Source organism: Rhincodon typus, chromosome 9, assembly GCF_021869965.1.
Source record: "Rhincodon typus isolate 14 chromosome 9, sRhiTyp1.1, whole genome shotgun sequence".
Classification (NCBI taxonomy): domain Eukaryota; kingdom Metazoa; phylum Chordata; class Chondrichthyes; order Orectolobiformes; family Rhincodontidae; genus Rhincodon; species Rhincodon typus.
Genome location: NC_063340.1, coordinates 67,215,463 through 67,238,576, shown reverse-complemented (window position 1 = coordinate 67,238,576; position 23,114 = coordinate 67,215,463). Strand labels below are relative to the sequence as shown.

The 23,114-nt window shown below is 39.1% G+C and overlaps 1 protein-coding gene across 1 annotated transcript in view; it reads right to left on the bottom strand.

The window, feature by feature from the left end:
- Nucleotides 1-23,114, bottom strand: part of lrpprc (leucine-rich pentatricopeptide repeat containing) — a 131,814-nt gene that overhangs the window by 93,924 nt on the left and 14,776 nt on the right. Inside the window, exons 4-11 of the mRNA XM_048601116.1 lie at nucleotides 22,198-22,319; nucleotides 21,709-21,767; nucleotides 16,483-16,569; nucleotides 10,829-10,955; nucleotides 9,326-9,470; nucleotides 7,953-8,110; nucleotides 4,831-4,936; nucleotides 1,270-1,377 (exon numbers count right to left, since the gene is read on the bottom strand). Coding sequence (XP_048457073.1) covers nucleotides 1,270-1,377; nucleotides 4,831-4,936; nucleotides 7,953-8,110; nucleotides 9,326-9,470; nucleotides 10,829-10,955; nucleotides 16,483-16,569; nucleotides 21,709-21,767; nucleotides 22,198-22,319 — 912 coding nt within the window. The remainder of the gene's footprint in view (nucleotides 1-1,269; nucleotides 1,378-4,830; nucleotides 4,937-7,952; nucleotides 8,111-9,325; nucleotides 9,471-10,828; nucleotides 10,956-16,482; nucleotides 16,570-21,708; nucleotides 21,768-22,197; nucleotides 22,320-23,114) is intronic.

Genomic DNA, 23,114 nt, shown 5'->3' with positions numbered 1-23,114 from the left:
CCTTTTCCTATAGCCCAAGCCATCCAACCCTGGCAACATCCTTGCACATCTTTTCAGAACCCTTTCAAGTTTAATAACATCTGTTAAACTAACTGGCCTGTAGATCTTAATTTTCTTCCTCCTTCCCTTTTTGTATAAAGGAGTTACATTTCTTATCCTCCAATCTAATGGAACCTTATGAAATTAAGGGAGTCATGGAAAATTAAAACTAATACATGAACTACATCATGAGCTACTTCTTGAAGACCTTAGCATGAAGTCCATCAAGATTTGGGCACTCGTCAGCCCACAGATTCAATAATTTACTCAGTTCTCTGGTGGCTGCCATTTTCGAGTTATCCCACTGACACTTGATCCACCTTCTCATTTCCAAGGATGGAGGTCAAACAATTTATTCTTCATTGCTGATTTGGAGAGACACTGCTGTAGGAAACTATCATGAAGACAATCTAGGAACACGTGCCCCTCACTGCCTCTTACACTACAAGTGTCACAGTCTATATTTGGGTAATTTAACTTCCTCATTCTAACTATTATGCTGGTATTTCTCTGCAACTTTCCTACAGATTTGTTCCTCTGCAGCCTTTACATGAATTAGCGATCTACACCAAGCAATGTAACTGCACATTCACATGAATTTTGGGTTGTTGTGCAGTTCAGAAGGAGCGAAGAAAAAGGCAGGTTTACAGAGTTTGGTCACAGACCAACCAGGAGTTCATTGAATAGCAGACAGGTTTAAGCGGGTAAATGGTCTACCATCCTTGCTATAATTTGACATATGAGAAAATACAATGCGTCAATATATACCAAACCTCAATGACACTTTTCCAGTAAACTAACAAAACACAGATTGGAAATGCCCGAGTTCAGAAATGAGAATTATGTAAGAGTAATCCAGTCAAAAAACGTAACTACTCATTAATTATAGTTATTGTTGAAGAACGATATCCCAAAAAGAAAGAATCAGAATCCTTCAAAAACACAATTTACTCAAGACAAATGCAGACACACATTAGACATAGGGGCTCCTTAGAGAATTGGAATGGGCTTAGGATCCAAGATTGGATTTAAAATTAATGTTGCATAAATTTTAAAATACTTCTGCAAAATTGTACTTAACATGAAAAATCAGTTTCCTTTGTTCATGATTATGCTGAAATTCTCTTATCTAACTTATACTACTCACTTATCTCATTCATAAGTCATATAACAAATGCTTTGTCTTATTGAAAATAGTCAGTAAACAACAAGGATTCAAATATCACCAACCTGATGTGTTTTTTTCTTTCTGATACTGGGCTAGCAAAGGCCAAAAATAATGGGGCCGAACAGATAAATCTTTCTTCTGCATGATCGTCATGAGTTCAATTGACATTTCTAGAAATAAAAGGAAAATTTTATCATCATTACATAAACTAAACACAAAGATAGTAGAATAAAAAAAAAAGGCTGTCTAGTTCCCATGGCTTTTGACAACAAAATACAAACTAAACTCCAAATACTATCGTATGTGTACAGTTCTGGTCTCTCTTCTACAGGAAGGATGTTGTTAAACTTGAGAGCGTGCAGAAAAAATTTACAAGGATGTGCCAGAGTGGGGGAGTTTGAGTTATTGGAAGACACCGTGGAGCAGAGGCTAAGGGGTGATCTTGTAGAGGTTTATAAAATCTCGAGGGGCATGTATAGGGTGAATAGCCAAGGTCTTTTTCGCTAGGGTGCGGGAACCCAAAACTAGATGGCACAGGTTTAAAGGCAAAGGTAAAGATTTAAATAGGACCGGAGGGGTAACTTTTTCCACGCAGAGGGTGGTGTGTGTATTGAACAAGCTGCCAGATGAACTGGTGGATGCAGGAACAATAACAATAGTAAAAGACATCTGGGTAGGTACTTGAATAGGAAGGGTCTAGAGGAATATGGGCCAAATGCTATCAAATTGGACCAGGTTAGATTGAGATGTCAGGTCAGTGTGGACAAGTTGGACAAAAGTTTGTTTCTACACTGTATGACTCTAAGTGCAACACGTAATTTATTTTCCTTTTATTAATTTCAATTTTATTTGCAGTAATATGAACAAGTGACCTGTATATTATTTGATGCACTGTCTTTTTTGCACTTCGTTAATTCACTTAAAAACATAGATAAGAAGATCTGCTGAAATGACTTTGAAAATGAGAATTCTGTCAGCAATGAAATATTTTCTTTCCCCTTTGATGAATTTAGGACGTGAGTTTGATTTTGTTTTTTTTTAATTCACTAATGGGAATCATTGCCTCGGTCAGTATTTCTTGCCAATCCCAAGTTGCCCTTGAGGTGGTAGTGAGCTGTCTTCTTGACCACTGCAACCCATCTGCTGTAGATTAGATCCATGATGCTATTAGAGAGCAAGTCTGATCCAGCAATACTAAAGAAAGTGTTAAATTTCCAAGTCAAGATGGCTTGGAGGGGTACATGCACATGGTGCTGCTCCCACATATCGACTGCCCTTCACCTTCAAGATTGCAGTGGTCGTGTTTGGAAGGTACTGTCTAAGGAGTTTGCTAGATTTCTACAACGCATCTTGTGAATAGCACACATTGCTGCTAATGAGCATCGGTGGTAGAGTGACTGAATATTTATGGATGCAATGTAAATCAAGTGGCCTGCTTTGTCTTGGAGAATATTAAGTTTCTCAAGTCTTGTTGGAGCTGCCCTTATCTAGGCAAGTGGAGAGTATTCCATCACACTGCTGACTTGTGTTGTAGATATTGGACAGGCTTTGGGGAGTCAGGAGGTGAGTTACTTACTGCAACACTTCCAATCTCTGTCCTGTTCTGGCATTCACTGTATTTATAGAGCAAATTCAGTTCAGCTTCTGATCAATGATAGCTCCCAGGATGTTGATAATGGATATTCAGTAATGGTAATACTAGTGAATAGGGCGGCACGGTGGCTCAGTGGTTAACACTGTTGCCTCGCAACGTCAGGGACCTGCATTCGATTCCACCCTCAGGCAACTGTCTGTGTGGAGTTTGCACATTCTCCCAGTGTCTGCATGGGTTTCTGCCGGCTGCTCAGGTTTCCTCCCTCAGTCCAAAGATGTGCAAGTTAGAAGGATTGGCCGTGCTAAATTGCCCATTGTGTTCAGGAATGTGCATGTTAGGTGCATTAGCTATCGGAAATGCAGGGTTACAGGGATAGGGTAATGGGATGCTCTTCAGAGGGTTGGTATGGGCTTGTTGGCTGAATGGCCTGTTTCCACACTGTAGGGATTCTAAGATGAATGTCAATGGATAGTGATTAGACAGTCTCTTGTTGGAGATCGTCATTGCTTGGCACTTGTATGGCTTGAATGTTGCTTGCCACTTTTCAGCACAAACCTGGATAATGTCCAGGCCTTGTTGCATTTGGAGAGTGTTAAGTTATTGGCCAGTAATTTGGACATGAACTGCTTCAGTATCTGAGGCATTGCGAATGATACTAGAGATTGTGCAACCATTGCTGAATGTCCCTAATTCTAACCTTATGATGGAGAGAAGATCATTGATGAAGCAGCTGAATATGTTTCGGCTTAGGACACTACCCTGAATAACTCCTGCATTGATGTCCTGGAGGCAAATGACTTAACCTTCATCAACCACAACCATCTTCCGATGTGCGATGTATGATTCCTACCACTGGAGAGTTGCATCTCCACCCCGTACCCCCAACCACCCATTCCCAATGACTTTGTTTGGGGTCCTAAATACCAAACTCAGTCAAACGCAGCCTTGATGTCAAGGGCTGTCATTCTCACCTAAGCTCTGGAATTCAACTCTTTTGTCCACATTTGAACTAAAGCTATAATGAGGTCAGTAGCTACATGCCCTGGCAGAACCCAAACTGGGTGACAGAGCACAAATTGTTGCTGAGCAGGTGCTGCTTGATAGCACTGTTGATGACACCTTCCATCACTTTACTGACGAACAAGAGTAGACAGATGGGGCAGTAATTGGCCAGGTTGGATTTGTTCTGCTTTTTGTATACAAGACCTGAGCAATTTTCCACATTACTGGGTAATTGCTAGTGCTGCAGCTGTACTGAAACAGCTTGGCTAGGTGTGCAGCAATCGCTGCAGTATGTCTTCAATACTGCTGCCCGAGAGTAGTCAAAGCCTGTAGCTTTTGCAGTATCAAGCCTCCAACTTTTTTTTGATGTCACATAGAGTGAATCAAATTGACTGAAGACTGGCAAATGTGATGCTGGGGACTTCTGGAGGAAGCAGTGACGGATCATTCACTTGGCACTTCTGGCTGAAGATTATTGCGACTGCTTCGGCCTTGTCAAACCTGGGCACCCATCACCTGAGTTTCTGGATTAATAGTCTAGCGATAATAGTATGAGGACACAGCCTCCTCTGACGAAGAGGAAGAATGGTTCAACTTAGCACAGTTTCTAATGCTGCTTGGGTTGCACTGACACAATCGCACAAAATCTGCATTTAAAATGGCTCAATTGACAACTTGTGCTCATCAGTCCACTAATCTAAGAATTTAAACTGCAAATTTTTCTGTTCAGTCACACCAAACACAAAGCTAAGTTGTGTGGAGTTAAAAGAAATGCTATTACTTTTGCGTAAGGAAGTCCTGCAGTTTGCTGGATGAAGGGAAGCCATCTATGGAAAAGAAATTCTTGTCTAATGACCTAAATCTTTCTCATAGGTCAAATACATTTGTACAGCCAGTCTTAGTGCTTTCTTTTGCACAAATTGAATTTGTGGAAATAAAGTTCAAATTTTAGTTCAATAATTTGTTTTTGTGTAAGTAATCGTTAATCAATATCCCTCAACCTTCAATTTTCACATATAATACAAACCAGATTTTTTGGCATCCAGTGCACAGTAAACAGCAAAGTGGAAAGGAGTTGAATGTAAATTGGCCTCCATTAGTTGCTCACAGAAGTGACAAAGCTTGTCTATTGTCTAGAATTGAATGGAAAAAAATTATTAAATTTCTTACTTAAAGAAAACTTCCATGCATACTAATAGGACAAAAGTTGTTCCCAAGATTTCACCCCAACATCTCAACGTTTAACTGTAAAAAGCACCCAGAACAATTTGCACTCTTGTCAATTTGAATTTCTACAGTACGCACTTTAACTAGGAAACCATCTCAAGTTACTTCACACAGCAGTAAACATTATGCAGTAGAATAGCAAGGAGAACAAGCAAAGATTTGGCTGGAAGCAAGGTTTTATGAAGGCTTTTAAACTTGCATACTAAGATTCACGAAGCATATTCTTGCTGAGTTATTATACAGCAGTGTTCCTTCTAAGCCAAGCATCTACATGGTTATAAAACACTCACCATGCTATGCACTTAAATATTACAGTCAGGCATTTCCTAGCAGTTAAATGAGACAGGCTGTTACCCGAGCCTCTGAACAAAGAATTTCTAACTCCATCATGACAGGGAATCATGTTTTCTTTGTTCATGATATATCAACATTGATGGCTACGCTAGCATTTATTGCCCCTCCTTATTGTCTTTGAGAGGTTGTGATGAACAGCTTCCTCAAGACACTAGTGCTTGGGGTATAAGTACACAGATAGTGCAGTTAGGGAGTTCCAGGAGTCTGACCAAAAAAAAAAATCAAGGAATGCCAATTTAGTTGTAAAACAGAATGGTGTGCGGCTTGCAACGGAACTTGCTGGTAGGGGTCCAATAGATCTTGACCATCTAGTTTTAGAGGTCATGCACGTGGAAGGTGCTGTCCAAAAAGAGCTTCGGGAAGTTGTTGGGTGCATATCACAGATGGTACACACTGCTGCCACTGTACCTCCACGGTGAAAGGAGTGCATGTTTAAGTTGGTCAACAGGATGCCACTCAAGTGGGCTGCTTTGTGGTGTTGAGCATCTTAAGTGTTGCTGGATGTTAGTGAGTCGCACACTGCAGGCAAATGAATGTGTTCCATCACAGCCCTCTCTTATGCGTTGGATATGGTGGACAGAAGCGAGTTATTTGCTGCATAATTCCAAGCTTCAGATCTGCTCTTGTAGCCACAATATTTAAGTGGATAATCCAATTTAGTTTCTGGTCCATGGTTACCTATGAAGATACTGGTAGTGGGAAATCCAGTGATCGTAATGGCATTTAACATTAAAGGGAGATTCTCTCATACCTGAAACAGTCAGTCATTGCCTAGCACTTTGATTGTGTGGTGCAGATGTTTCATACAATCTCGAGATTGGAGTCTTGCTACACATGGACGCAGACTGAATCAGCACCTGAGAATCATAGAAGCCCCACAATATGGAAGCAGGCCATTTAGCCCATTTAGTCCACACCAACCCTCAGAACAGCATCCCACCTTAACCCAACCCACCCACGCTGCATTACCGTGGACCCTATGGGCAATTTAGCACGGCTAATCCACCTAATGTGCACATCTTTGGACCGTGGGAGGAAACTAGAGCACTGAGAGAAAACCCACGCAGACACGGGGTCAACATGCAAACTCCACATTGACAATCACCCACGGCTGGAATCGAACACAGATCCCTGGCGCTGTGAGGCAGCAGTGTTAACCTGTAAGCTACCATGCCGTGGTTGCAAATGATGCTGAACACTGTGCAATCATCAGTGAACATCCCCACTTATGATTTTGTGATGGAGGGCAGGTCATTGATAAAGGATGATGGTAGGTCTTACTGTATACCCTAAGAAACTCCTGCAAGTGATCTTCTAGTACTGAGATGATTGACCTCCAGCATGCACAAGAATTTCCTTCATGTTAAGAATGAGTTCAACCAGTCAAAATTTCCCATACGCCACAACCTCACACCCCTCTCCAACCAAGTACAATTTTTTTTCAGGGATACTTGGTCAAATGCTGCCTTGAAGAAGGCTGTCATGACGACAGGAGCAGAGTGCCCATGGACAGAATGCAAACCAAGTATCAATGAGTTGACAACTGCAGTATCAAATGCCTTCAGCCTTTTCTTGACGACATATGAAGTGAATCCAACTGATTGAAGGCTGGCATTTGTGATACTGAGGACCTCAGTAGGGGGCAAAAATGGACCATCCTCTCAACATTTCTGGCCAGAGATGGATGCAAATGCTGTAGTTTAGTCTTTGGCACAGTTATACTGAGCTCCCCTTTCATGAGATTGGGGATATTTTAGATTTTAATCATAACTGGGTGTGGCAGGACTGCAGAGTTCAAGTCTGATCCATTGGTTGAGGAATCACTTTGCTCCGTCTACCATTTATTGGTTTTGCATGCAAATAGTCCTGTGTCATTGCTTTACCAGGTTAACATTTCATTTTTAGGTAAAGCTGGCTTGCCTTCCTGCTCTCTTCAGTGAACTAGGATTGACCTTCCTGCTTTATGACAGTGCTGGTGTGGGATATTCTGAGCCATGAACTTACAAATTATAGTTGAATACACTTCTGCTGCTACAGACGATAAACAGTACCTCACGATTACAAGTTTTTAGTTGCTATATCTGTTCAAAATGTAACCCATATAGCATGCTCGTTATGCATTTAACATAATGGAGGATATCAACAATGTAAAGGGGCAATTTAATCAGATGGAGTGAAAAGCCAAAGTTAATTCATGTCATTTCCTGGAACCTGAAGCTACATCAGTACTTGTAGAATAGAACTTTAACCTACTGTGGAGACAAAATTACAGTAGCAGATGGAAAATAACATTGTTTTGTTGTAAAGGTGCAAGGGAACAGTTTAAAAGATTATGTTAAGGCAGCTGCAAAGGAAAATGGAGTGCATGATGCAAAAAGGTAGCTTGGATTTTTTGCCACTTGAGCAAAATACTGATTGTAATGGTTACAAAGGCAGCATTATAAAGTGAGCCGAGTTGCGTACTGGCATTAGTTACTAATATTGTCATCACCAAGTTTTTTGCATATAAAAGAGTTGTGGTTAGACACCTGATTATTATGGTACTATTATCAATTTGCTTTGTCTTACCGTGTCTCGATTAATACAGTGCCGGATGAAAAAGTTACCAAGATCTAATGAATCGCCATTTTGGTTCTCAGACTGCAATGTGGGAAAAGTTTTCAACACCTGGAAAGCAGTTTCTTCCAAACCTTGTGTAATCAAGCTCAAACATAGATTCATTGCGTCTGTAACAATTAACAAATCAGAAAATAAACCAAACTGTGACAATTATTCAACTACAACCAAAAGACTGTAATTATGAAACGTCATTCTTAGTCAACGTTTAAACATCATTGACATACAGGTGAAAAGTCTACTCAGCTACTGTTTTCTATTTTACTGTGCATGATACAAGTATTGCCATCCACAACCTGATTCATAAACGTTAACTGAACCTTACAACAAAAAAAAAGGTTACCTGAAAATAATGTGTTCAATGATAGGATTCCTCAGAATTTCTCTTAAACAATTTTTAAAACAAACCAATAATAACAACAAAAATATAGTCAAAATTTCACAATTTATTGTCTGAACCCTGTATATTATGTAAAATGTGGACAATCTCAAAGCAAAGAGAGAAAATGCCAATTTATTCCAGATTAAGAGTTATGTTTGAAAAATCCGCTTGCAAGGGTCGCACGGTGGCTCAGTGCTGAGCACTGTTGCCTCACAGTGCCAGGGACCTGGGCTCGATTCCACCCTCAGACGACTGTTTATATGGAGTTTCCACATTGTTCCTGGGTCTGCGTGGGTTGCCTCCGGGTCAGCCAGTTTCCTCCCAAAATCCAAAAATGTGCAGGTTAGATGCACTGGCCATGCTGAAATTGCCCATTGTGTCCAGGGATTTCATAGGATATTAAGCACATAATTTTGTGATTCTAATTTGTTTAAAATCATGAGGCAGAGCAACCAACAGACATTATCAATATGCCAAAAGAACAGTTACTGTCCGCTTAAAATGCGAACAGAAATATCACATACTGAACAACATTGGTATATTTTGACCATTTGCAGCCTCTCATTGCATCGCTCTCTAAATACTTAGAATGTTAAATCGCGAGAATACAACTCCTCAGAGTACTTAAATAACAAAGAGCTTTTAATTTAGCAATTAATTCTCAGGTACAGGATAAGGAGATTTTTGATCTAATATTCATTTAGACTTGCCCAATGGTTACATTTTTACTAGCTTCTGCTCATTTGCCATGGCTTATGGCAATAAAAACAATAACCTGGATGAGACAGTACTTTTCATCCACATAAACAGAAAGAAAATCAGTTTTGACTTTTCAGGCTTTTTTTTTCCCAGTTTGAATATTTTCTATGTTGTCTTAAAACGAATAAGGTTTGAGAAATCACAACTGAACACCATATATATGCACAACTAGAGTAGAACTCGCCTGGTACATATCCCCTGTCATGTCTCATCCGCTCCACAATATCCTGAACATATTGTGGATAGCCAGACTTGGCCAGGCTGAAGATGATTTGCATCAAGTCCCTGTCCATCAGGCTGGCATCTGTCTTTTCAACTTTCTCCAGCGTCTATCAACAAGGAAAAGATTAGGCACACAAAAATAGACTTTAGATTCAATTCCCACAAATATCTTAGGGCTGTACTAAGACAATTCTTTTTTTGCTTTCAACACCTTTTAATCTCTTTCCTGCTCCCGAACTTGTCACAATCTATTCTTTTAAGCTTTACCCTACCAATTACTAATCACGTACTTTCCAAAAATACAATTTATGGAATTTAAATTCAGTAAATAAGTTTGGAGATTGATACATCTATTTTCCTCAGCTTTTACAAATCTATATTTTGTAACCTGAATTTAAGGGTTTTTTTAAAAAAAAAGTCAATTCAAAAATGAACAGAAATACTGAATTTGAAAAATCTAAACCCTACGGTTTTAGAGTAGATTTGTAGCTTGGGTTGTGGATGTTGTGGTTGGTTGGCTTACCGAGCTGGTTCGTTGTTCCGCAGACCTTTCATTACCCTGCTGGGTAACATCAGTGCAGCCTCCAATGAAGCGCCAGTGTGTTTTCCCGCCTGGTATTTAAACTCGAGTCCGTTGAGCTGGATTACCTCACTTCTGGTTTTCCTTCGCAGTGGAGTGCATATGGGGTTGAGTTCTATGTGTTTGTTGATGGCTTTCTTCATGGAGTACCAAGCTTCTAGGAACTCCCGTGCCTGTCTCTGCTTTGCTTGTCCTAGGATCTTGGTGTTGTCCCAATCGAATTGGTGGTTCTCCTTATCCATGTGGATAGAGATGAGTGAGTATTGGTCGTATTGTAGCCAATTAATGAAAGGTCTGCAGAACAACGAACCAGCTCGGCGAGCCAACCAACCACAAGTCTGAACCCTTTTACTTCCTCCTACCTTTGTGCAAGTCGAACTAATTTTTATTGCACTTGTTTGTTACCTGATCTTTCATCCAACAAGGAGAGAGAAAAAAAGCACACCATTAATAATGGCATTAAGCGGTATGCAAACTAGATATTTTGCAGCATGTCACAAGCCAAATGGCAACTTTTAAGGCTTTCATAGAAATGCATAAATAAATAAAAGACTCTCGGTGACAGAAGTTACAAGTTTTTGCATCACTGTAAATAAATTCTAGCGTGCTCACACTCAAGACCCCAGTAGTGGCAAATATCTATACTGTTGGTTTTCATTATTTTGAACCAGCGACAACTTCCAAATTATGGCATTTTGACAAACGATTAAACAGTAAAAATAAATTCAAACAGTTGCACAAAATGAAACTTTAGTCTACTCACATCATTTCAGGATTTTTGCATAAAACTGTATCTACCTATCCTTCAGAATTTAATGTTTCTACATAAATTCTATTACAATTAAGTTGAACTCGAACAAAAGCAAATGCTGCCCAGTTTTTTACCTGTTTCACATTCTCAATATCTCCCTTTTCAGCATATGCATTCATCAGTGCAACATAGGTATCCGGACCAGGCTCAATTCCTGCACCACTCATCACAGTTAGAATGCCCTCTGCATTTTCCATGTCACTGAAATAGAAGTTAATGAATTAAAAGCACAACACAGATAAAAAACAGAACCTACAAATAATAGACTTAAGACCATAAGATGTAGAAGCAGAAGTAGGCCATTCAGCCCATTGAAATTGCTCTACCATTCTATGAGATTGTGGCTTTATCCTTAATTCCATTTTCCTACAATCTCCTCATAACCCTTGATTCCCATGGTGATTAAAAATCCTACTAAACTATACTTACTGACGCAGCCTCAATCAACTCTCTGTGGTAAAGAATTCAAGGTACACAACCCTCAAAGAAGAAATTAAATGTGCAAGCCCTTATTCTGAGATCTACCAGCTGCATTCATGAAGAAGTTGCTCGACTCAGTTTAAACGGAATAATGGAGATATCCAATAGTCAATATTGTATTCGTTCAGAATACACACAAAGCATCTGATGAAGCATTAGTGCACTGGCATGTTTTATACTGTCCAAGTGCTTGTCTTCCAGAAACATCTCATAGCACTCAAAATACCACAAATCAGTTTGAAATGCAGACACTGCTGTTATGTGGCTAACAGTTTTAGCCATATTGCACATAAGAACCAATCAATTAGAGCTTATCATGGTTAACAGAGGGAAGAATGTTGACAAAGAAAATAATGTCCAGTACATACTATTTTTCGTTGAATGGAATCATAAACACCCACTTGAATCATTGCAACATGCACATATTCAATGTCACAATCCAACAATACAGCCTCTCATCAGCACTGCAATGTAGAATCAAACTAAATTTAGAAGTAAAATTTAAAAATGGGGATGAAACCTTGAAGTTTTTGCTTCAAAAACAAAGGTGGCTCTCAAGTGAATGAAAAGACATGCTAAAGGACTTTTCTTGCAGGCTACGAGATAATCATGGAATAGTACCAAGACGTGGTCAAATGCCAGATAGATCACTTAAATATCCCATGCAAAATGGTCACATTCAAGTTACTGACTAAATATAGAAGGATCCAGCAAAAGATCAATTTAAGATGCTTCCCAGCTCTACTTCAAAGTGCAATGGAGGCAAAAATGAAATTGTACAAATGTAAACTTTGGGCAAGAATTTACATAATCCATATTCAGGCTGCGGACAAAATTTACAAGGAGTTAGATCTGACTCCAGTACTTGCTTAAAGATATACGCGAAGTCATATTAAAATAACACAAATACAAAAAAGGTTGACACATGATGCAAATCAAACTAAAGTTGGGATAAAATTATGAAGTAAATTTATTGGAAGAGAGATGGGCAAAGGAGACAGTCTAGCCTAATTAGTCATATTAAAATACAAGGAAACATTAACAGACAGTAGAGCCCTGAGGTTCACAACATTATTTCAGAGTCACAGAGTCATACAGCCGTACGGCATGGAAACAGACCCTTCGGACCAACTCGTCCGTGCTGACCAGATATCCTAAATAAATCTAGTCCCATTTGCCAACATTTGGCCCATATCCCTTCAAACCCTTCCTATTCATATACCATCCAGATGCCTTTTAAATATTCTAATCATACCAGCCTCCATCACTTCTTCTGGCAGCTCATTCCATACACAGACCACCCTCTGCATGCAGAAATTGCCCCTTAGGTCCCTTTTAAATCTTTCTCCTCTCAACTTAAACCTATGCCCTCTAGTTTTGAACTCTAGTACCCTGGGGAAAACACCTTGGTTATTTACCCTATCCATGCCCCTCATGATTTTATAAACCTCTGTAAGATCACCCCATTGTCTCAGACTCCCCAGGGAAAACAGTCCCAACCTATTCAGCCTCTCCCTATAGCTCAAACCCTCCAAACCCAACAACATCCATGTAAATCTTTTCTGAACCGTTTCAAGTTTCACATTATCCTGTCTATAACAGAGAGAACAGACTTGCATGTGTCATCCCAAAAGTGGCCTAACCAATGTCCTGTACAGCCGCAGCATGACCTCCCAACTCCTACACTCAATGCACTGACCAATAAAGGCAAGCATACTAAAACGCCTTCTTCACTATTCTGTCTACCTGCAACTCTACTTTCAAGGAACTGTGAACATGCACACCAAGATCTCTGTTCAGCAATATTCCCCAGGGGCTTACCATCAAGTGTATCAGTCCTGCACCGACTTGCCTTTCTGAAATGCAGCATGTCACATTTATTTAAATTAATCTCCATCTGCCAATTCTCGGCCCACCAGCCTATCTGATCAAGGTCATGTAATACTCTGAGATAACCTTTTTGGTTGTCCACTACACCTCCAATTTTGGTGTCATCTTCAAACTGACTAACTATATCTCCTATGTTCATATCCAAATTGTTTATATAAATGACTAAATGCAGTGGACCCAGCACCAATCCTTGTGGCATACTGCTGGTCACAGGCCTCCAGTCTGAAAAGCAACCATCCACCACCACCTCTCCTACTTTTACCAAAGAAGCAGCACACAAGGGAAGAGAGTACTGCTGAATGTTTACAATTATATGTACTATACACATGCCCAAACCACCTTGATCAGTTAATCAAATCCCAACATTGTTGTTTCAAAATTCCCTTTATGAAAGCCTGCAACTTGATGCAGGTCATATGCAGCAAATATTTAATTCAGTATTTACTACAATCACTTCATTTAGGAACATGATTCAAGATTGAAATTTGTTAACGTATGTGAATTACTTGTGCTCCACTGTCATAATTCATCATACATACAGAAGTCAAGGAGTGTCTTTGTCATCTGACAGACAAACTGCTCAATATCCAACATTAACAAAATCTTAGATGTATAAGATTATACCGGATATTATAATGCCAATTAACATTAACAACGGACAAGGCAGATCCTAGAACGAAACCTGGCTTGAGACCTTTTTTTCTTTGCAGATGGTTAACATTTTGGTTAGTCACTAAAGCAAAGTCACAAGGCTGCAAATGTTCTCGAGTAACAGAACATAAGCTTACTACACAAAAGAAAAACAAACCAAGTAACGTATTTGCAGAAAAGTTGAGATCTATTAACAAAAATCAAAACCAAGTTTCAACATTTTTCATACCATCCATCACAAACTTAATTCCAAAGTATCACTCCTGTCTCAGCTTGATAACTCGTAACTGTCACTGTCCAGTTTCTTTTTCTTGAATTGTAGAGACAACTTGACGATACCTTTCAGAATCCAATTCACGAATTTCTTAATTCTCGTGGCTTCAGCTAAACTGTCCCAGACTTTTAAAAAAATTTCACAGAACTGACAAACTCCTTCAGACTTCTATCTTAAAATCCAACTTCCAAAAATTATTTTTTACGTATAAAATCATAACATGCAGCACAAAAACAAGTAATTTAGTCACACTAGTCTATTCTGGTGTTTACTCTTCACTTGAGCCTCTCCCAACTTACCTCACCTAAACTGGTCACAAAACCAGCTATTTCCTTCTTCTTGATCTCTTTGACCACTTTCCCATGAAGTGCTTCTAGAGCCACTCCCAATAGGAGTGAGCTGCATATTCTTACCATTGTTTGAATGAAGACATTATTCTAAACAATCCATTGGATTTCTTTGTGATTACCTTTCCCAACAGACTCTCATTATGCTTTTCTCCTTAAGAGGGAATCCACTTAATCAAACCTTTTCATAAATTTTAAAGATCTTCATGAAGTTACCCCTCGGGAATTTTATTCTCTCTAGGAAAAAGAAAGAAACTTTCCCTGTCAAACTTTTTCTGATAATGCCTATCCATGCATTCCTGGTGTCATTCCTTTCAACTTCTCTGTAGCCTCTCTAGTGCCTTATATTCCTATTGCAAGGACAGTGGTCAGTTCTATTCACAGGATGTCTGGTTTGCAATGCAGAGTAATGCCAACAGTGCAGGTTCAATTCCTACACCGGCTGACGTTACCATGAAGGGTTCTCCTTCTCAACCTCTTCCCTCTCCCTGAAGTGTGGTGACCCTCAAATCAAATCACCTCATGTGTCTCTCGAATGAGAGACAGCAGTCCTATGGTCCAGTAGAACTATGGTGACTTTACCTTTTATTCTTTTTACAATATGGCAACCAGAACTGCACACAATACTCTAAAGGTTCTTTAAACAAGGCTTAATACTGGTTTACCAAGACTTCTCTACTTGGCAATCCGTGTCTTCTGGAAAAAAACTCAGTACTTGATTTGCTGTATGTTTTTTCGTTACTAGCCTCACAAACAAATGGCACACTTTCTAGTGAATGGTGTATTTGTAATTCAAGAGATAGAGTTCCTCTATCCCACATAGACTTGTATTGCCCAATTTATATGACCTCTCATTCTTCACATCAAAATATATTATTTCACATTTATTTGTGTTGAATTTCATTTGCTACTTATTTGTCCAATCTGTAACATTATTAATAGTCCTTCCTGGTAATTTATTATAGTCCTCCTCAGTATTGACCATCATGTTCCCAATTTGGTTTCATCTGTAACTTTAGAAATAAATTGTGTTGTCACAGGTAATTTATCTTTTAAACTTTTCCTTCTATTTGTCGAATATTCAATCAGTTACTTTATACAGGTCTGCACTTTCTCAGTTCAGAGAGATGAAGTCAATATAGTAACAAGGACAATTGAGTATTAAAGAAAATAAAGGTTACTTTATTTGGCAATACTTGAACCAGATGTTAACCAAAACGTGAAGTCTCAGTTACACAACTTGCCTACACTAACAAACATTGAACATAGGTTGACGACAAAATAGAAATTAAAAATGTAAATAATAAATAAAAAAATCCAATTTAATTCAATCTCTTTTGATACAGGGCTAATGTTTCTCAAGTTATTAATTTGACTGAAGTGAAGGTCTTGAAAACAGAGATTTTTCAGAGGTTACAACAGTTCCTTTAGCTGACTTGCCCAGAAATTAATTTTGCATGAGAACTTGAATGTGGAACAGGCTAGAGGAGAGAGAATCCCTTATTCTCTTTCATTGTACTAAGGTTCAGCATTTTAGATATTTAGTTGGCTGCAGCAGTCAAATGGCCTTGATTGCTGGCATCTCTTTCTGATGGAATTCTGTCCGGAACCAGTTTGAATTTTTCTGCTCCAAGTTTCTAAGAGCACAAAGCATTATACATGCAGCAAATCATGGTCCAAGAAAGGTATCGTAGTAATTCAAAAAGCAATCTGTTACCTTCCACTTAGCTGCAGTTTTGGATGACCTATTCCTATGCTTTCAACAAAATAAATTGATACTCCTACAACGAAAGTGTCAAACAACTTTGTTCGCCCTGACCAAAACATTGGTGATTCAATCAAATCGAAGGTTCACTTTGTCCCCTAAAAAATAAGATAATTCAAGCGTAGACTATGACAACGATGATGTTCCTGAGAATAATGATTCATGTTCAGTGGATTCTAGACCAGTAACATGGACACTATATTGGTATAACTTTTTGTATTATAGATATCGTTAACAGAATAAGTACACACTGTTCTAAAAGATTAAACATATAGGTCACTATATTAAGCAATATGCTTTTTACTGCTGCACTTCACCTACCCAGCTCGAGCATGTCCTGTCACCAGGGAATTAAACACCACTTCTGTAATTGGTAGATCCTTACTCTTCATGAAGCCTAGGATTTTACTAAAAGACAACAGAAAAATTTCATCAAAAGTTAACAATGCTTAGCTCTACACTCTAACATAAAATTAAAAAGATCACTTATATGATAAACCGAGATGAATACCCAGACTTGGCATGTAACTATTTCCAGTGATCAACAGATCCATTCAATTCAATGTAATTTAAATGTAAAACGAATACATATTATTTAATAAATGCATGCACACACAGACAAACATACATCACAGGTTTCGTAATTGTTGTTCTTTATCACTTGCATTACATGTGGAATTTAGAAATGAGAAAGAGAAGTGAAAACAGAACGGTCTTTCAAGTAGAGATAACAGTGTGGAGCTGGAGGAACACGGCAGGCCAGGCAGCATCAGAGGAGCAGGAAAGTTGACGCTTCACGTCAGGACCCTTCTTCAAAAATGGGGAGGGGGAAGGGGGCTCAGAAATAAAGAGAGAGGGGAGGGGTGGGGCTGGGGAAGGTGACTGCAGGTGAGTGGTGAGGATTGGTCAGTGAGGTGGGAGGGGCAGATAGGTGGGAGAAAAGACGGACAGGTTGTGACAGGTCAAGGAGGCAGGGATGAGAGGGAGGGTTGGTTGTGGGATGAGGCCGGGGGCGAGGAGATATTAAAACTAGTAAAATCCATGATTAGGCCATTGGGTTGTAGGCTCCCGAGGCGGAACACGAGGTCCTGCTCCTCCAGTTTGTGGATTGCGTCATTGTGACACTGGAGGCAGCCCAGGATGGACATGTCACCCAAGGAATGGGAGGTAGAGTCTCTGATGGTCTTTCAAGTAAGTGTCCAAATTAAACATTTTTAAAAATGCTTTAAAACCACATCATCACATTTAATACCGGCAGCACGTCCAAACTGTTACCACTTTATTCAACTTCAACTGGACTAAGCAAGCCATTTGTCCTCTCCAGCAACTACTGCATTCATTCCTTGGCTATTGCTTAAATTGTGTCACCTTGCCAGAATGCCAAGTTACACAAGAACAATTATACTATTATTGCTGCTTCCCACAATCCACACACAACCACAGCTCAGAGCTTATTGAGGGCAATTAGGGATGGGCAATAAATGTTGGCCCTGCCGGCAAAGACCACATCCCCCTAAACGAATAAAAAAAACAACTTCAATGTAGCAATTAACCGAAAGATGTATAAATTTCCACAGAATTTGTTGGTTGTGAAAACAAGGCCATGGATGGGCATAATGAGCCATTTAAGTTACCATTAAGATACTCTGAACTACAAAAAATAGCAATACATTCTTAGATTCTTAAAAAGATCTTAGCATAGGTTGGCCAGTGATTGCAAAAGATTGAACTGAGACCGTCTGCTTATTTGTGGACAGTAAAGATCCTACAGGACTTTTTAAAGCACAACAGAAGAATTTTCTCATTTGGCTGGAACATTCAATTCAATCAACACCTTCAAAAATATTAACTAACTCATTAACCTCAATATTTGCTGCAGGAACCTTGTCGGAGTTAGCTATCATTTGTTTTTGAGACATAACCAGTGTCTTGCAGCAGCAATATGCTAGCTGTGAAGTACTTTGGTACATCCCAAGGGCCTGAATGGGACTAAATAAATACAGAATAAAAAACAAAAAACTGTGGTGCATGAAAAACACTGCCTTCATGTCGCAATTCAATGAAATTAACCAGTTTTAGTGAGTGTGCTTAAAACCCAAGCAATCAAAATATATCACTGGTAATAGCAAACTGTATGAGCATTACTGAGAAACCACAACCAAATTAAATAAACTAAATAAAGTATGTGAACCATTGCCAGATAAGGCACACTGCAGACATCCTCAAAATACCAATAACCTATTCCAAGCTCCGTAATCTGATTTTAGTCTTGGTAATGTTTGGGCTTGCCAGTATCAAGAAATGAGTATTTCAATGTGGTGTTATTTTTCTGAATATTAAAAATCTTAAACTTGCAGTTGAACAAGAATTTCATTATGTGAACAAGACCAAACAAACATTTAGGTTGAGAGGTTGTTGCCTTGCTCGCTGAGCTGGCTGGTTGTAGTTCAGGCGTTTTGTTGCCATGCTAGATAATAGTATCCGTGCGGCCTCCGATGAAGCGATGTTGTTCTACTCCACTTAGTATTTACATGATCCAGTCTGTTGAGGTGTTTTGTCATTTCCGGTTCTTTTTTGCAAGGGTTTGTATATGGGATCTAATTCCACATGTTTGTTAATTGCATTGTGGGTAGAGAACCAGGCCTCTAGGAATTCCCATGAGTGTCTATGGTTGGCTTGAGCCACAATGGTCTATCCCAGCTCAAGCCAACCATAGACATGGCCGTGAATTCCGAGAGGCCTGGTTCTCCTCCCACAATGCAATCAACAAACATGTGGAATTAGATACCGTATACAAACCCTTGCAAAAAAGAACCAGAAATGACACAAAACACCTCAACAGACCGGGACATATAAATACTAAGCCGAGTAGAACAACATCGCTTCATCAGAGGCTGCACAGATGATGTTACCTAGCATGGTGACGAAATGTCTGAACTATAACCAGCCAGCTCAGTGAGCAAATCAACAACCTCACCCACAACCCGAGTTACAAATCTTCACAAGAATCTTGTTCAGATTGAGAATATTTAAGCTCATTTTACTTGCTCTTTGTGTGGTGCGATGAACGCATTGACAAATGAACAATTATTCTGTTCTCAAGTCAAGACCACAAATTTTTAAACCTGGTTAAAGCAACCACCTGACTATTCTCATCCCATTTTCTACCACTTGGCCCATCGACTTAGTGGAACGTATGAATTGTAGTAGGCGATTCAGACTCTCAGCCTGTTCAACCAGTTAATGAGATCATAGCTGATCTGTGGCCTAATTCCATATACCTGTTTTTGGCCTATATCCCTTAATTTTGCTGACCTAAAAAAACACCAGCTCAGATTTGAAATTAACAAATGATCCACATTCACTGCCATTTGTGGAAGAGTCCCAAACATCTACCAGCCCGTGTAGAAATGCTTCCTAACATCCCTCCTGAATGGTCTGGCCCTAATTCTCATACTATGCCCCCTTCTTCTAACATCCCCATCGCATGGAAATAGTTTATCCTTATCTACCCTGTCTTTTCCTCTTAACATCTTGAAGACTTCAGATAACCCATCTGAATTTAGAGTGAAAACAGGCTTAATTTGTATAATCTCTCCTCATTGCTTAACTCCAGAAATCCAGATATTCTTGTAAACCTACATTGTGCTGCCTCCAAAAGCTGATATTCTTCCTAAGGTGTGATGCCCAGATCCATTCACAGTACTTTTCATGAGCTCTAACCAGGGCTTTTTTCCCCAATAACTGTAGCAAAACTTCTGCATCCTTGTGCTCCAGTCCTCTAGATATAAAGGCTTGCACTGCATTTGCTTTCTTGATTAGTTTTTGCAACATGGATGCCTTGGTTTCACAAGTGCATGTCAAAGCAACTTAAAAGTTATGAGGATTTCTGCCTCTACCACCTTTACAGGCAGTGAGTTCCAGAGTCCTAGCACCCTCTGGGTAAAAAAAAAAAGTTTCCTCAATTCTTCTAAACCTTCTGGCCCTAACTTTAAAGCTATGCCCCATGGTCATTCATCCCTCCATCAAAGGACAAAGTTTCTTCCTGCCAACCCTATTTATGTCCCTCAGTTTTATACATCTCAATCACATCACCTCTCAATCTCCTCTACTCTAAGTAAGAAAACTCCCAATATATTCAAATTTCTTCCTAACTAAAATTCTCCAGCCCAAGCAAAATCCTGGTAAATCTTCTCTGCACCCTCTCAAGTGGAATCACATCCCTCCTACAATGTGGATTCCAGACTTGTACAATATATGGTAGTTGCAACCTAACTGATGTTTTTATACAGTTCTAACATAACCTCCCTGATCTTAAACTTGATGCCTTGAGTAATAAAACCAAGTTTAGAATATGCTTTCTCAATCAGTTTACCTTAAGGGACCAGTGTACACGCACAGCTCTGAGCCTCAATGCTTCTCAGGGTCCGACCATTCATGTGTTCCCTTGCATTGTTTGTCCTGCCCAAGAGCATCACCTCATTTATCCAGATAGAATTCCATTCATCATTGATCAGCCCATGTGACCAGCCTGTCTATAACTTATTGCAGTCTAAGGCTATTCTTCTCACAAAAATTGGTGGGGTGGTATAATGTATGATCTGTGAACTTACCAATTAACCCTCTTACATTCAAGTCCGAATCATTTATATAAACCACAAACAGCAACAGCCCCAACAAACACAGAATTTTCTGACTGGAAATCTCTCTCAATCATCATCCTCTGCTTCATGCCACTCAGCCAACTGCGGATCCAATTTGCCAAATTTCTTTGGGTGCAGTGGGTTTTTACCTTTGCTATGAGTCTCGCATGCAGGATTTTATCAAAAGCAGGAAGTACAGCTTCACCATTTGCTGGCAAGCCTATCATTTGGCACTTTATCAAATGGCTTTTGGAAATCCACGTCCACCATATCAACTACATTAATCTTCTCAACCATCGTTGTTAGCTTAAAGAACACAACCAACTCATTTAGCATAAACAACCTTAAACAAATCCATTGTAGGTTTCTTTAATTAATCTGCACTCGTCCAAATGCATGCATTGTAAAACAATCTAGAGAAGTTGTAGGAGGCATTACAGTAGATTGTTCATAACTTGTTTGAAAAACGTAGTGTCAGAGATCGAACAGAAAACTAATGCAACGTTTATTTAAGGAGAGGGAACAGAACATGCCCAGGGGAATTATAGACCAATCTGCTTAAAGTAGGTAGGAAAAGTAATAGAATCCTTACTAACAGAACAGAAGAACATCTACAAAAGAAAAATGCAACAAATGAATCGTTAGCAAGTGGAAATCTTGGAAACCAATTGTCTTTTTGAGAGGTGTAAATTAGAAGCATCAATGGTCATGCAGTAAGTGATTTATGTAGGTTTTTAAAAGGCTTTATAAAAGATGCCCCATAATAGATAAATAATTTGCTTATTTGGAGATCAGTACAGATAGGTTTGGCTACATGGCCATCTGTGCTGTAAACATTCTACGATTTTGTGCATTCTGTAGTCACACTAATTACAGTGCATGGATAATCTTTTAGCAACAATACCTTGCACCTTCAATATCTCCTTCATTACAATATGCTGTTATTAGTCTCTGGAAAGTAACCTGTATATTGAGGGGAAAAAAAAAGACATTCAAGGATTTGCTTCATATTTTACGTAATAAAAGCACTTTACCAATTTATTCCCAACTTCTACACAAACATTAAACAAGCTAAAAAATTATATGCAAATCTACCTGCAAAATCAAGTCAAAATAGGCATAAAATAAATTTGGTCTAATTCCGAAATATACAATGATTCAAAAAAACTGCAACATAACCGGTTTGTTGTCATTTTAATCTGCGAAATTTCAGAGTGAGGACTCTCCAGGCTCCAAACCCCTTTCAAGAATGAACACAGTTTCAGTACATGTTATAAAATATGATATTAAACTGCACATTTCAACACAGGGAGTATCATAATTTTCAAAATACCAAAGGCAAATAGAGAAACAATGAACTTTGAAATTCAATGTAGATAGGAGAATAACTTACTCGGTTAGGCTGCACATTTGCAGATTCCATTTTTGATAAAAAATCAGTTGGTGAAAACTTGTGCTCATTCTGAAGGTAGACTTTCAACAATGCATTGTAATGGCTCACATCATAAGCAGCACCTATATATCATAGATTATTGGTCAGTACAAGATAGTCAACACACTTCAACTCTCAGCTGTTGGTTATTGTTCAATTGGCATAATTTGGAAAGTTAAAACACTGATTTAGGATGAAAGTCAGCCCAAATGACATGAAAATCTATCAGTTAGGACAGTCACATTCTTATGCTATCAACTGAGTGGGCATGCATACATAGTATAAAACGGTCTATAACTCAGCTCCAATTGGCAATCTTGCTACTAGGGTACAAGATCGTTTAGGTGAGAAATGGAAAAACAGAGATTATGTACCTCTGATCCAAGTGCAGAGGAAGTTTTACAATGGATGCAGCTGCCCGCACTAACTGACATGTTTACAAGTAAAAGGACTTCACTCTTCAATTAAGTGAGCTCATTGCTCTCATAGCTCCAAGCAATAACAAATCTACTGGTGCTGTAAACGGAGTTTGTTACGTTCTATGAAATGAGATTGTGGATCATGTGTACAATATCACTGACAGAGCCAATTCTGAACATTAAACAGTTAAAATTTACTTAAATAGAAGCATAAAATGCTGAAAACACCCAGCAGGCCAAGTAGCAGCTGTACAGAGAAAGAAATCGTCGACCTGAAACATTTTTTTTTCTGAAGAAGGGTCTAGGCCCGAAACGTCAGCTTTCCTGCACCTCTGATGCTGCTTGGCCTGCTGTATTCATCCAGCTCTACACCTTGTTATCTCTTGACCTGAAACATTAACTCTGTTTGCCTCTCAACACAGATGCTGCTTAGCCTGAATATTTTCAATATTTCATTTC